General features: G+C 42.0%; 1 protein-coding gene across 2 annotated transcripts in view; it reads left to right on the forward strand.

The window, feature by feature from the left end:
* The first annotated feature begins 2,587 nt into the window (after positions 1–2,587).
* RPS6KA5 (ribosomal protein S6 kinase A5) overlaps positions 2,588–16,183 on the forward strand; it is an 80,001-nt gene continuing 66,405 nt past the window's right edge. The window contains exons 1-2 of one of the 2 annotated variants that reach the window (XM_080344842.1): positions 2,588–3,255; positions 13,887–13,958. In XM_080344842.1, the coding sequence (XP_080200968.1) occupies positions 3,183–3,255; positions 13,887–13,958 (145 nt within the window). In that variant the 5' untranslated portion in view covers positions 2,588–3,182. Of the gene's footprint in view, positions 3,256–13,886; positions 13,959–14,554; positions 14,577–16,183 lie in introns of those variants that run through there. The other variant, XM_080344843.1, reaches the window with a different exon arrangement.

A 16,183-nucleotide genomic window follows, 5' to 3' on the forward strand; every position in this document is an offset into this window, starting at 1 on the left:
TTTTTTTTTTTTTTTCAATAAAATGACCATGCTGCTCAGTTACTTTTTCCAAGGTGCAAGTAAATCAGTGAGTCCCTCAGTGATAAGAATGAACTTTCAGTTCATGCAGTAGTACTTTCCAAGCCCGGTCACAACTTAAACCTTAATATACAGGATAATCACTGTGTCTTCCAATAAGCATAGTCAGCAGCTACCACAATAGATCACTAACCCGGGGTTGATGTTTTAGGGTTATTGTGTCATTCTTTAAAGCTGTTTTAGCCGAAATCTAAAAGGAGAAAAGAGGTTTCAGCCTGAGGCAGATAAAGCCCATCAAGCTATGAACATCTGAAACCAAGACTATTAGCAACGACTGGGTTCCTTGCCAGCTCCACTCACACTGAGGGTTAGTAAGGAACGCAGTGGAGTCAGACTTCAGTTTCTCTCTTTGGAGGCTGCCAGGGACAGTTAGTCCAAAGTGTAGAGCCACTGCGTGAAATATAGTACTAGTGTCTTTAATATGTAACATCTGGGACACAGAATAATCAGAAATGGTTGTTACTCCTTGTAAAGAAGAAGTAAAACTGACACTTCCCACTAGTTGTACAAAGGACTCATCAGTTACAAAGATGCAAAAATATAACAATGACCTTTATCAGTTTATTTTGTATTTTCATTATTTTTCCTTTTGTAGTTTAATATGCTGATGTAACATTTATTGCCTCTGCAATATAGAGCCATCTAAAATCAAGTGACAAAGGTTAGGGAATCAATTATTTTCCAGTTTGAAAAGATCTTCTGTGATCAGACTTTCTACATTTATAGTCTTGATATAATACCGTTGGAAGGGCAGTAACTAGATGGACATTTTCAGTGAAGTTATGTGTGTACCATATGCTACAGGGAGACACCTCAAGAGAACACCTGCAATGCTTTGTGAAAAACACCTTCAAAAGTTTTACTAGGAACACTATGAAACCCTTAGCTAGTATTTTTAATTTCTGGGAAGAAAACTAATCCCAAAAGCATCCTAAAACCAAGCTTTGGTACTTAACAATTCTCTAGTAGAGAGCTCTTATCAACTTTAAATAGTTCAACTCAATCTCCCAACAGGAAACTGTAGAAATGTGTATGTATATACGTACATGGATTTATATATATGTGTATCAACACACACAAATATGTAATACTGGAATGTGAATAAAGTATTAACAGAACACATTTTATTTCACTGATGTTTGATGTACCAGAATCAGACTCTGAGTGAACACATCTGTTTTATGTGACATGGCATTGCAAATCAGCATCTTGTTATCCAGTGTCAAAGGATAGGAAACAGCAGCATTCAAAAGGAACAAGTCAGAAATTGCTGTGAGAAGCGGAGAGAAAAGTGATTTGTGCAATCTGTCTCAGGAAATGTGAAGTGCTTCAGACGTATCAGACTGCTTCCAAAACGTAACAGACTGAGAGGCTTAAGTGAGATGAACAGCTCTAAAGCCATTCAAAACACATCTCCCTCAAAAGCGGATCAAGCCCCGCTGCCAGCACGGCGCGTTCCGCGCGGTGACGGGACCGCACGCCCCGGCCCGCGCAGGGCGCTGGGACCGGGACACGGCCAGGCCAGCGCCCGCACAGCGCACCGCGGAACGCGACCCTCGCACAGGCGCGGCCTGCGCCGGCATGGCCAGCCCAGCTCCTCTCGGCCCTGTGACCTTGCAGCGATCACAAAAGCTCTTCTATCTTCTAGTAAACTCATCCTCTGCAACCTCGCAAGGCGACGGCTCCGCCCGCTGCCCCGCGGCCGGGCCGCGGACACCGCCTGCTGCCCCAGACCGGCTAAGGCCGCCTCCGGCGCGGCCCGGGGCGCCTCTCTCCCTGAAGCCCTCTCACCCGCCGCCCCCATTTTGCTGGGCCTGTAGCCTGCGACACCGCAGCGCGCACCGCGCGGCCGCGGCGCTGTCACCCGGCGCTGCGCGCTGGCCTGCAGGCGGACGTACCGACGTGCCGCGCTCACGGCGGCAGCTCTCCAGCTACCGCAGCCCAAGGAGGTGAACGAGCCCGCCCGGCCCCGCCGCACGGGCTGGCCGCCGCTGTGGGTCCGCGCACACCGCCCGCGCCGTGGGGGGGGAGGCGGCGGCTTAGCGGGCAGTCAGGGCGCTGCGAGAACTCCCCGCCCGGCCGTCCCTCCTCCCTGTCCCGTCCCGTCCCGTCCCGTCCCGTCTCGTCTCGTCTCGTCCCGTCCCGTCCCGCGGCGAGGGGCTGCCCGGGTCCGCTCGCGCGACACTGAGGCTCTGCTTAGCTCCCACCCGCCACCACGGCGAGCAAGGAAACCCACAACTTCCCCCCATTCTCTCAAGTACGATGGAACCGGCCCATGAGCCGAGGGAAGGGAGCCATCGGCGCTCCCTCAGATGATTGCCAGCCTCATTGGTCAATCAGAGCCTTCCCTTTTCTCTAGGCAACCCAGCGCCCGCCCTCAAGCGGGGGGGTAAGTGGGAGAGGCGGGCGGGAATGTTTACAAACAACATTAGGGAGTAGAGGGATTGGGGGGAAACCAGGGGGGCGGAGCCCGCGATTGGCGCAGCCGCTGATCCAATGAGGGAGCGCGCCGCTCGGCGGAAGGAGGCACGCAGGGCGTTCTCTGCCCAACAGCCGCTGAGGTTCGCGGGCGCGCGCGCCCAATTAGCGCTCGGCGGGGGGAGGGAAGGGGCGCGAGCGCCTGAGTAGGAGACGCTCCTTACGGCGCCCCTTTCTCCGCCCCCCTCAGCCTATCCCGGCTGGGCCGCGCCGGGCTCGGCTCCGCTCCGCTCGGCTCCGCTCCCTGCTGCTGGGCGGGGAGGGCGGCCGGAGCAAGGGGGAGGGGAGCCGCAAGGACATGGGCAGGCTCTGAGGGCCGGGGGAGGGAAGCCGACGTGCTTGTGCCTCCCTGTATTTTAATAACCGTTTGTTGTTGGGTGGTGGTTTTATTTTGTTTGGTTTGGGGTTTTTTTGTTTGTTTGTTTTTGTGGGTTTTTTTTTTTTCCGTTTTCCCCGAGGCGAAGGGGAGAGCAGCCGCCCCCCGCCCTCAGCGCGCCTGCATGGCTCCTCTCCCCCGGAGCGCCCCTGGAAAATAAAATCCGCCTCGGGCCAGGTGACGTCCCCCCGCCTCCGCGCTCACACACACGGGGAGCGGCAGGGGCGGGGGAGCGCCCGCCTGTGCGAACATGGAGGGACCCTCGGGCCCGGCGGAGGAAGGGGAGCTGCCGCTCCTCACCGTCAAGCACGAGCTGAGGAACGGTGAGCGCCGGGGGGCCGGGAGGTCATGGCGGGGGCGGGAGTGCCGGCGGGGGCTCCGAGGGCAGCCCTGCTGCCTGGGAGCAGCGCGGGGGGTGGCGGAGTGGGGCCTGGCTGCCGGGAGTTGGGGAAGAAGTGCTGAGGAGAGAGGTTCGGGAGACTTGATCGGGACCTGTAGGGAAATCTCTGTGAGAAAAAAAAGGATGAGCTGAAAGACATGGGCAGGAGGAGCGTGGGAGATGGGGGCAGGAGGTCCCTTCTTTTATTTCTGAAAAAAAGTATTTCAGTTGGACTTCTGCTGTATATTTGGTTCCCCTGTCCCACTTCCCCAGTGGTATTTGACGCTTTTGAAGGAGATAAGGCTTAGATTTTTAAGTTGTGTGTTTGACTTTTATGGCTATGTCAGTATTGGGGAGGAGGGAGGCTATTTGTTGCAGTCCTAAATGATGTCGTTTTGTATGACAGCTTTTCTCTGACCTCGGTGAAATGCCGGAATTGTAGAGAGGGGAATGTGCCAACACGTAACCGCAGTTATCTGGCGTTTCAGTCCGTGAATCTTCTTGTTGCTCAGTAGTTACTTGAAGACCCGCTGGAAAAGTAGTTTAACACGTGAAACATGTATGACCTTTCAAGGTACAGCAGAAATGCTCTGCCGTAGGTTGTTGTGTTGGGGAAGATCTTAATATATTTTTAATAGGAACTCTGTGCTTCTCAGAAGTTTCCAGGCAACTTGAATACTGCAGTAAATCTAGATTTTAGTGTTAATTTAGAACTGCGTGTAAAACATAATCAGGATGTATATTCTCTGTATTTATTAACAGTGGAGGTGCTCTTAACCCATGACCCTCATTCCTTTTCTCTTGTCTTCTTTTTTTTCTCCATGATTAAATAAAAGTAAGTATATGATGCTGTTCATCACAAAAGTTTGAGAGAACCGCCCCCTGAGTTAATGTATTTGACATTCTCTAATAGGCTGATGGGGAAGGTAAGCGGTGGTGCTGGGTCTCTGCGATCACGTTCAGCCTGGTGTCCCCTTGTCACTCGGGGCTCAGTGGAGGTGCCCCAGCGGAACGTGGCTATCACTGCAGCCTAAAAAAAAAAAAGAAAAAAAGTTGCTCTTCCTGATGGCTACGCAGAAACCAAAAGGTTTCCTCCTTTCAAGAAGCAGCAAAAGAGCTGGGGGAAAATTTACTTGTCTCCTTGGGTGTTACTAGATTTCAGTGTGCAGGAGAAAAAGGTGTCAAGGGAAGGCAAATGGAACACGTTTATTCTGCGTATTTACCTAGCTATGTCTAGCTTTCTTTTGTAGAAGTTGAGACAACACATATCCTTGTTGGCATAGTTATCTAAAGATGGTTTGAGGAATAAACACTTTCATATAAACTAGACGAAGACCTGTCTGATATAGCATAATAAGCAATTCTTATTTCAATCCTGATCTTAAAGCGTGAAAGATTCAGTAAGTACTGATACTTGCTTTTAATTTTAAAATTCTCAACCTCGTTTGTGCATTTTTAAGCTTCTGAAATTCAGCTTAATAGGAGTCACTTGCTTCTTCCCTGCTCATTCTCTTCTCCTTATTAAGTATTTAGAAAACTGCATTCTGAAAAATGCTTTCTAGCAATGGCTTATCTATTTCTGGAGCATTAGGGTGGAGGAGGGAGCTGCTCTGTCAGGTACTCCTGGGAGACTCCTACTCCTGAAGGTGTCAATAGTGTCATCACTATGCAAGACATATCAAGGTACTGTTTCAGAACTTTTCTCCACACAATGAACAGAGATATGATAATTCGAGGAGAAGAATTGCAGTCAGCTTCTGTTGATATAGAAATATAAGAATAATCTCTAGGATACTTTGGATATTAGTTTTTTTGTACTGGGTCTGGCTGCAAGGGTGCCTAGCTGCTGGCTAGGATCAGCCCAGTGCAGTTTTAAAGCGTGCAGCAGGATTATTTGCTTTTGCTTCGTTTCGATAAAGAGGGTGAGGGGATGTGCAAGAATTGGAGCCAGAGGATCTTAATTGTTCTTAAATACTGAGGCTGTATACCATGAATATACTTTTAATGTGCAATTTGTTTAGAGTCTAGTGTTCTGTTCTTCTCCATGTTCTTTCTTTGATCTTGTTAGCTCTGGGAGTAATTGAATGATTTAGAATTATATATTGAAAGTAGCTGTCAGTTGGCAGATGAAAAAGTAGTCACTTTCTACAGTGCTTTGAAATAATGTACTATTGTGGTAGCAATAGTAGCTTCTTTGAGAAGAGAGTGTCTCATTTTCATATTAAGGAAGTTATTGCTTGAACCTCTTGATAACAAACTCAGAGTACAAAGAATTATATATTCCAGTCAGCTAAATGGAGGTGAACCTACAGTTATACTTTACATTCCCAATTACTTGGGCCTTGAAATTGCTCTAAAAATACTATAAAACACTATAAAACTTGGATTTAAGATGAAATATCTTCAAGAATGAAACAGATGATTGTTCTTACCTTCAAGCAAGTATTGCAGCATGTGAAAATGCATAGTTAGAGCATATGCAGTGCTATTTCTACACAGCTCCCAGCTGATTGTTAACCCTGTCATACCATGGTGTGATTTCTTTTAAACTTTGACTTTGAAATTACAGCGCTGGCTTTGATATGTAAGACCAGCCTTAATTTAGGTTCTATATTCCATGTTTTTAGGGTCCTAAAACTCCTCTGTTGCGTGACCAAAAAGCAATTGCTGAAAAAAACATCACTTCATAGGCATGTAGATTGGGTCTGTGATAGGGAAGGAGCTGTGGTGCATAACACTTGAGTGCCTTTGTGAGATGCCATGTGATTAGCTGTATTGCGAATACTGGTCACCTCTCTGTGTGTATATACCTTATTTTAGTGATGCAAAGAATCAGAATGTCCCCTTACTACTGGGGAAACTGTAAGCACGCATGTCCTACAATTACTGTTCCTTCAGTTGGTTATCTTGCAGATTAGAAACAACAGTGACTTTTAGGACACATTTCAGTTAATAACTATATTCTCCCAATAGATTTAGTTGGTGGGTTTGGTTTTTTTTTTTTTCATTTTTTAAAATTTATTTTCTTTCTTTTCCTTTTCCTGTCACACAAACCATTTTTTCCTCAATAGAAACCTCACACATTCAGCCACTTCAGAATAGTCACCATCTTTCTTTTCTCACTTTGGGAAGGAAATGAGTTTTTGGGGAAAGTGGAATTGCCTTCTCTATAGAATTGCAAGTAGAAGGAAAAATATGCCAAAGATCAAATGATAGGAAGTAGTGACTGTTTCTGATTCTCACTGAAGCTCTTCAGTGAAAATAATAAGAAAAATAAACTTTCTGCAGCATCTGCTTCTGGAATCTTGAAAAGGTTTTATTTTTTGAAGGCTAACCTCAGAGTTAATACAACTTCTAATCTTTTTGGAGACCTAAGAAGTTGTGTGCTGTTTACAATGAAAAAAAGAATATTGTTGCCTCTTCACATTTTCTGTTTCCTGGTGGTGCTGTGGAACTGAACAATGGCAAATGTAAAGCCTACTAGAGAAAAATCTTTGTGTGATGGGGAGTGATATTGACAGAGAGGGAAAGACTTGTGATGTACGAAGGTAAGAAGGAAATAGAGCTTTTAACAGTAAGATATCCTTCCCCCCCCATCCGGTTTGCTTCTGTCATAACCCTTGTTTTTGGGAAAAAATAAAATAAGAGTCAAAGGATCCTGTGTGTGTGACTAGTAGGTAGGAGGTTGCCCGTCTTGCAGGATGTGTGTGCACTCCCTGCTTTGCCCAGTGAGAGGCAGAGATTGGCAAAGCTGGGATCTTGAGGGGGACTTGGGAGACTTTCCACAAGTGTATGGTCAATAGGCTGTGTATAGATTGTTTGTTTCTATTTAAGATGTTATTTTCCTTTTGTCAAGTCCATTTTGAAGAGGATACTGGATTCATTTTGATGCTATCACAAACTTTGGTTTCAAGAACTTGCTTCAGTTTGTAGATTGACTATAACATGCGACATGTGAAAAGGCACGTACAGCCCCGAGGTCATTGTAGCAATGGGCTGCAGGCCTCCAGAGGCAGAATTTGGAACTTCCACTTGAGTCAAATAGTCTTAATTTATAATCCAGTACGAAGCTATAAAAGGCTTCAGACAATATATACATGGACTATTTGATGGGTTTCATATTACAAATTCTTAGTTACCCCTTCCTGAATGAGAACTTAAATGAGAATAGATTTATTTGTAAACTGTAAGGTTCATGTTGCATCGTAAGGCATTGTGAAAATTCCGATGGCTAAAAAACATGATGAATCATGTATTAGAGTATTCAGTCCTTGCTATGGAGCTGCACCTGGCACCTCTACAGTATTATATTTTTTTTAATTTTTAGAAGGAAATGTTCTTATGAAAGTTTAAAGATGTTACTAATATAATATTTTCTGTAAGATACAGATTTTTTTTTTTTTAAATTTGATTCTATGTACTAATTCTGTGTATTGTTTAGAGATTTGGAGATATTAATAGTTGAATATTTGGAAGATAGGATTGCTTTTACTTCCATTTTTCTCTTGTGACCATGAAAATATGTATGTTCTCATGTCGCTGTGGGAAGTATAAAGAGTGTTTAAAGAGAATAAGTTTATGAATCATCATTAGTACAGCTTAAATCTCTGGGTTTTATTCTTTATAGAATCAACACTTTAAAAAAATCTTATGTATTCTAGGAATTTATTGCTGCTTCCAGTATCTGTGGTTATGATAAGCTTTAATAATGAAGGAGGAGAATGACCATTGATCATTTATTTATTTATTTAGTTTCCCTCAGGCTTTGGAATCTAACAAACCTGGTCAAAATGATCTGTAAAATGGTCTGGCGCTATTGCTCGTTTTGCTCTCATTGCTTCAGTGATACTCTGTAAAATGTCTAATATAAATGAAGACTCTTAGTCACAGTATTCATTGTCAGCCTGTTGTTTAACTTTGTTCTAATGTATTCAAATGTGATTGTTTAAAAGCTCTTGTTGGATTCCACAAAAGAGTTAGACTTATATACCACTTCAGTGCACTTTAGGATGTTATTCAGGAGGCAATTCAGAAAACACTTGCCAGAATTGCTTACACGTATGAGAAAGCCAGGGTATCTGAGGGTGTAATTTGCAGCTGTATTCTTCATGTAAATATTTCCCTTGGATCCCTTTCGTTGCTTGGCATCACTTGATATCTTATGGTAAACATTCTTTCATTCTTTCTCTCTTTTTTATTTTTTTTTCTTTTAACCATTATACAATCCTAATGATGAGGTGCAAGCTCTGCTAGGATTTCTTTGCTTCTGACTCATTCTGTAGATAGGCAGATGACCTGGTTTATGAAGGACTCATGTTACACACAGTCACTTCATTTGTTGTGTTTTGTTCTGGGCTCTATTGTGACTGTTTCCTCTTTCAATATTTTTGTTGACGTCTGTAAATATTTTATGCTGGCTTGGACAGATGGTTATAAAAGCTTTACCTGAGAGGATAGTTCTGAAGGTAATTCTTGTTTCCTGGTTAATGTCTGCATAAACTAATATGTGAATACCTTCTGTCAACATTTAAAGTGTCAGTAGCTCTTCTTTTGTTGATAAATTTATCTACATTCTGTTACTTTTAACACTGTGTCCAGAGTGCTTGTGATTAAATAAAGGGTATTTTTTAAGTGTTATACTGATTTCTGATGGTAGAGAAGACCCAAGTTGATTTATATCATGTACTTAGGTATAATTTCTTTTTTTAAAAGGTATGTACAATCTTTAGGTATCTGTTATTTTGGTCTGACTGTTTCAACTCCGTTCAGCATTAAATTATCTATAGCAACTTCATTCATGAGCATCTTGCCAATTTTGGTTTTTTGGCTATTAAGTGATGTGTAGCGTTAGTGCATATTAAGTTTCTAGCTAACCACAGAGGTGCTTCTAGGTTGAGTCTTGGTGACCTCAGACTGATTAGTCTGACACTACTGACAAACCTCATAGCAAAATTACCTCTGTAATAGCAAAAGGATTACTGCTGATGAATGCAAATGGATCTTAACATGGAGCATTTTCCAATTCAGACCATTGCGAGTCTGGATCGTTAATCTCAGATGTCTGTGCTTTTATCTGTATTTGAGCTTCTGATGTGCAAATGATAACTTTGGTGGGATAATCTTCTGCAGCTTCAGTCTGTTTTCCTAATGGCAATGATAATTTCCTGTCATGTTTCCCACAGCATTTCATGCTTCTGAATTTCCACTTATTGTATTCTGCTTAGCTAGTACTTCAGAGATCTGTCATCATTTTTGGCTTCCAGGCCTTCTAGAATAGGATCAGCAGCTTTGTGAGATCTTGAATATTTTTCTGTTTCAGATGGTCTTCTCCTTGAGCATCCAATATAGAGAATGAACAGTTGTCACCCCAGTTATCCTAGTTTTGATCCTGGAATTCAGAGTAACATGAATTGCATTTGCTCTTCTTTGATATGAGTTCAGAACTGTCTACATGTTTTATTTTTGCTCTAAGTTGAAGTAAAAATGGAACTAAGTGGATAGTGCAAAATTACAGCTTATGTTGAAACAAGTACATAATAGTTCAAACTAGGTGTCACTTGGCTTTTTATTGTGTAACTTCATGGAAGTGGGAAAGGTCTGACTAATGTTATTGAATGTGAAACAGCAGTTAAATTGAGTTTATGGTACATTTTGGATTAATAGAGTTTAGGACCTGATCTCTTTTAAGGACTATAGCCAGCACTACAAGCTTTCACCGTGTTACTGAAGATGGAGTGTTTTTCTGTATTCCACTCTTTCAATCTGCCTATTCAGTTCCAAGAATACAGCAGAATTAAATGACTATTTTGCTTTCTAGAGGGATGTTTAATTGAGAAGATTTCTGCTGACACCTCTTAAAGGATGTGAGATGGTAAAACCTTTCTGGAGCACTCCATAATGGAAGATGCAAATCAGTGGATTTCTCAGTGAAAAATTTCTTCCCATTCTGAATTCAGCACTCACTTAGCTGGTATCCAGAGAAGTTCTGTGTCCTGAATCTCTTCAGTGACATCCACTGCTTCATTAAAACTGTGGGTGCTCTGGCCCTGGTCTATTTAAGATGGTCCCTGACTCCTGCTGTCACTGGCAGGAAAGACACTGTTTTGAAACTGTGTATATTGAGTACCATTCTTAGTGCTTGTTAAGAAGAATAATATGTAATATTAAGTTGCTTCAAGACAGACTGCTTTCTGTCTGTGACTTGATGTGTTCTAATTATAGAATCATAAAATCACAGAATAGTTTGTGTTGGAAGGGACCTTCAAAGGTCACCTAGTCAAACGCCTCTGCAATGAGCATGGATATCTTCAACTAGATCAGGTTGCTCAGCACCTTGTCCAGCCTGGCTTCAAACCTCTCCAGGAGTGGGACATCTATCACTTCTCTGGGCAACCTGTTCCAGTTTTTTGCCGCCCTCATTGTGAAAAAATTTCTTCCTCACATCTAGCCTGAATCTCTCCTCCTTCAGTTAAAACCATTAGCCCTTGTCCTGTTGTAACAGACCCTGCTAAATCTGTCCTCATAGACCTCTCATACACCCCTTTTAAGTACTGAAAGGCTGCAATAAGGCTTCCCTGGAGCCTTCTGCAGGCTGAACAACCCCAACTCTCTCAGCCTGTCCTCACAGCAGAGCTGTTCCAGCCCTCTGATAATTTTTGTGACCTCCTCTGGCCCCTCTTTGACAGGTCCTCATCTTTCCTGTGCTGAGGGCTCCAGAGCTGGACACAGGACTCCAGGTGGGGTCTCACCAGAGCAGAGGGGCAGAATTGCCTCCCTCAACCTGCTGGCCATGCTCCTTTTGCAGCCCAAGATACGATTGACTTTCTGGGCTGCAAGTGCACATTGTGGGCTCATGTCCAATCTTTCATCCACCAGTACCCCCAAATCCCTCTCTCTATGTGGGGCTGCTCTCAATCCCTTCATCCCTCAGTCTGTATTGATACTGGGGGTTGCCCTGATCCAGGTACAGGACCTTGCACTTGGCCTTGTTGAACCTCATGAGGTTCACATGGGCCCACTTCTCGAGCTTGTCTAGGTCCCTCTGGATGACATCCCATCCCTCAGGCCATGTCAGCTGCACCACTCAGCTTGGTGGTAGTTGCAAACTTGCTGAGGGTGCACTCGATCCCCCTGTCTATGTCATTGATGAAAATATTAAACAGTTTTGGTCCCAGTATGGACCCCCAAAGGACACCAGTTGTTACGTTGAGCCATTGACCACTGCTTTCTGGGTGTGGCGATCCATCCAGTTCCTCATCCACTGAACAGTCCACTCATCAAATCCATACCGCTCCAGGTTAGAGAGAAGGATGTTGTGGGGGACCGTGTCATAGACTTTGCAGAAGTCCAGATAGATGACATCTGTAGCCCTTCCTTTGTCCACTGATGTAGTTACTCCATTGTAGAATGCCACTGGTCGGTCAGGCAGGACTTGCCCTTGTGAAGCCAGGCTGGCTGTCTCCAGTCACCTCCCTGTCCTCCATGTGCCTTAGCATAGCTTCTAGGAGTATCTGTTTCATGATCTTCCCAGGCACAGAGGTGAGGCTGACAGGTCGGTAGTTCCTGGGGTCTTTCTTTCTACCCTTTTTAAAAATAAAATAAAGTAAAAATCATATTATTTAGACACTAGCTCAGGCTCTTACTCCTTTCTTGGCACAGAAGTGCATCTTCCTTACTGCTGACTTCAGCAATGACTGGTATAGCACTAGCTGCAGTATTTGTTCTATTTGCAGTGAAAATAGTACAATAAGCTTCAGTTCAGCTCCTGTGGTGTGTATTGCCTTGTTGGTTTGTTAATTATTCTGGTACTGTCTTGCCTAGTACATGTTATTGAAATGGAGCTGATCACAAAAGTAATAATAATTTTACTGTGCTGTGGTGGTGTTTTGTTTTTTTTTTTGTTTTTTTTTTGTGGTCTGTTTGTTTGTTTTTATGTTTAGTATTAGGATGGCTTGTAGATTCCCTCAGATTTGCAAAAAACACTGTAATGTGTACTTCTGTTTGTAAAAGTAAAAAACCTTGAAGGCTGTTTTAGACTTTCCAATATCCCAGTAATTTCAAGGGGTCTCTCTGTACTTATTCTGAATTTGACTAATCACTCGTGAAGATTAATGATAAGAGTTTAAAATAATATTTTAGGTGAGATTTCATCTGTGCCTTGAATGACAGCATGCATGTTACCTTATCCCAACCAGATGCACTTTGCGTATGTGTACAGATTCCTAGGACTGGATCAAGTCACAAATTTGCGTTTTCATTTATTTAATATTTGAATTGTTTTGTACTTGTTCCTTCTTTGTAGACAGATGTTTTTCTGAAGCTTTAAGTCTTCTGTTGGCTTGGAGTTGTTGAGCTAATGTAGTTCTGTGAATGGAGATTAACTATACATTTTGATAATTAATCCAGAAAGAAAACTGTCTTTATAGACTTTCTTAGAAATATCAAACCAAATGAGAATTTCTGTTGAACACTGTAAGTTGATTTCAGCATCTCCTATCAAATAGAGTATTCTTCTTTTGGTTAAGAGATCTTTGTACTTGAAATCTGTGGTGCTGCTATTATAGAAAGCTTCTTGCATATCTTTCCTAAGCTTTTTTTTAATTAGCCTTTAGACATAGTTTGGCTTGAATTTGCTCTTTGAGAGGCATTTTTTAGCAGCTGTGCCAGTTTATGCAGCTTTTGCTGGTGGATGCTGCATCCTTAATTGTGTTAATAAAACTGCTATGCAGCTGCTCATTAAAGTGGATCAGGGAACTGAACTTGGTTAAGAGTAATCGAAGTGACTTTTCTGCCTTACTACTTTTAACCTGGATCAATGAAAGATAGAAAAAATGGGAACTGCGTAAAGCTTGCTTTTAGCAGCTTATAAAAGAAAAACGAAACAAAACCAAACAACCCAACTATAACAAATCAAGCCACCACAACTAATTTCTTAAACAGGACTCTTCACTTCCTTGGTTAGAAAAAATACCCATTAGACAAGGAAAGTACTCAAAGTGGTATAGATTTATGTAAATGTAGAACCTCCTCCTCCTAAAATGTGCAACAACTGAAATAACTCTGTAGCAGCTTAGATTTTTCCACACTTGTGGGATCAACCTCTTTCCTGCTTGATAATAGCGGAGAGTCTTTATAGATTTTGTAATCCTATATTAAAAGCATGGTTATTTGAGCTCTGATTATGTCATCCCAACTACCATATAATCCAGGAACATGAGAGTATTTGGGGTGCTAGGGCTCAGGGGTGACTGGACTGCTTTCTTTAGAGATTACAGACAAAATGAAACTCAACTGGTTTTGGAGGTGCACAGTGATATGATGGATAATGGTGTATACAAGCTAGATAGGCTTCAGTTATTATTCTGTGATCTTATACCTCCAAGAATGCCCATGGCAGCAAGAAAATTGTTCTCCTTTGCTTTTTGAGTTAAAAGAATACAATATGCAACAGGAATGTTCTTTTAGTGCTGCTTATTTTGTTCATCTGCTAACTTGTTTTTGCTGAAGCTGTAGTAATGTGTCATAATGATGTTTTAGTGTACTACATATCTGACGTGATTTTTTTTTTTCCTTCAGCAAATTTGACAGGACATGCAGAAAAGGTTGGCATTGAAAACTTTGAACTCCTGAAAGTCCTTGGAACAGGGGGTAAGATGCACTATGTTATAAGTTGAATGTTGAAAGTGTTACTCTGAAGTATTGTTTTGTATTCTAGCTGAGGTTTTGGTAATTTGAACGTTCTTTAGGAAGATCTATCACTTTTGTATTACATAGCATCATTTTATTCACTTTTTTTCTCACAAATATTTTGGGAAGGTAAAGGCAATGTGTTCTAGTTTACAGTGCCATTGAAGATGTACTTTTTTAAAAAAACGAAAATAAATGGCTTGAGATTGGTGACAGTTTATTACAGTTTGTGCAAAATCTGATCTAAGTTAAGGTGTAATCTTCATAATTTCATTAAATTTTCAGACTACGTTTTTGTGAATTTCTGGAAAAAAAGCAGTAGAGCTAATACATTATTGAACAGGATGCTCCACTCTTCAGCCATGTTTTAGAGTTGATATTGGCTCTAATAATCTTGCAAACAACTATAAATCTTTTTCTCCTTTGTTGAAGGGACACACCCACCAGCAGCCTGTACACAGACCAAAAGTAATAGCTTTTATTCTTCTTAGTGTGTTTATGCATTTTTTTTTTGCCAGTGTTAACATCAGATGCAGTGTTGAATAGATTGGGATAATCAGAAGGTGGACTATCATCAAGGTCTGTAGAAGGTCTAAGTTTTGATTTTCACATTTAGCTGTCATACACATTCTTTCATAAATTTATTAAGCCATGGAATCACTTGAGAGTATATTTTTCTGTTTCTGAAGTATTTTTTTTGGTATTTAAATTTAACAGGCTTAACAATTTACCCTTTGGTGTAAAATTATAGTAGTTAGCGGTAGAGGCAAGGAAGCTTTAATGTTCATAGATATATGATGCATATTCATAGGTAGAAAAGCAACTGTGCTGCTCTGAAATGGTCAGTATTGGTCTGAGTGGGGTAGAGAGAAATGAAATTACTTATAATTACACATTTATGTGAGGATGTCTTTCTCCCGCTGATAGAAACATTGCCTGGATTTTTAATTGTGTGTGTATCTGAAAGCTAGTCCCATACCTGATTTTTTTTTCTTCCCTTTTTCATTGCCACTTCCGCTAGTCTGAGATCACAATATTGCAGCTATTGCATTGGGAATATAAAGTACATTTTGCTGGTTTCACAGGTGTCAGTCTCCAAGTTCAGACTGGTAGTAGCTTGACTTCCTTCTACTGTATTTAGGCAGTACCTCTGAAATAGCCCTGTCTTCTTCATGAACAGTATTAGCCAAATATTCGTTACCTGGGATGCTCTTAATCATAGCAGGTAATCCTTAGACTCATAATGCAAAGCTATCCTATTCATTCAGGTTAACAGGGTGATTTTTGGGCAACCCCTTTCAGAAAAGTCTATTTCAGTGCATTGACAGTGGGATTGACAGTGTGCATATATGTGAAGAAAAAAAAAGCTGAGGAAGCATGCCTGTCTTCATCCTGCTCTAGTAGTCGCATTGCTCCATAAACATCTTCTGTCTTCATAGACTTCAAACTGACTTAATAGACTTCAAGAACTAAAAGATTCCTGTAGACAAGATTCCTGTAGACTCTAGGATTCCTGAAATGGCATTTGTAGGAAGCGTAGTACTTTTTTTTTTTTTTTTTTTTTTTTACCAAGGAGATGCTAGTTGCACCTTTTAAATATGTAATTTCAATCGTAGCCTGAGGTTCGTGCTGCAGAAGTGTAGGCCATCGGGGAAGTCAAGAAGCTCTGTTCAGCCTTAAGCATGTCACAGTGTGTCAGAGTTTGTTGCTTGCCAGTTGCTGGACAGAGTTAAATGCCAGTGACCTGATCAGAATGGAGCTGGCTCTGTTTGCTTTTGGGGAAGGGACCGTTTGAATTGGAAGTGTTTGCAGCAACAAGGAATCACTGAAAGCAGAACTGGAATGGACTTGATGAAGTCCTCTAATTGCTTGGCCCAGGACACAGTCAGTTATACCTACATCATCCCTGACAACAGTTCATTCTGAAAAGCCTCCAGTAGTAGAGATTCAGCAACCTTCCTAGATGTTCTTGTGAGGCTGTTTAATTTCCTAGCTTGAGAAGCATAATGGGGACTGCAATAAGTAAAAATCCTCTCTCATTTTTGCAAGAGGCTTCTGAAGGAACATTATTTCACAATAGGCTACACCTGTGTTAAAGCATTTCTTCTGTAAATATCATCCAACAAAATTTTGATGCAGCTCTGAAAAACGTCTCTGCTTTTAGTATATTTCTAATGGTGTGGTCA

The sequence above is a fragment of the Nesoenas mayeri genome, assembly GCF_963082525.1.
Source record: "Nesoenas mayeri genome assembly, chromosome: 5".
Taxonomy (NCBI): domain Eukaryota; kingdom Metazoa; phylum Chordata; class Aves; order Columbiformes; family Columbidae; genus Nesoenas; species Nesoenas mayeri.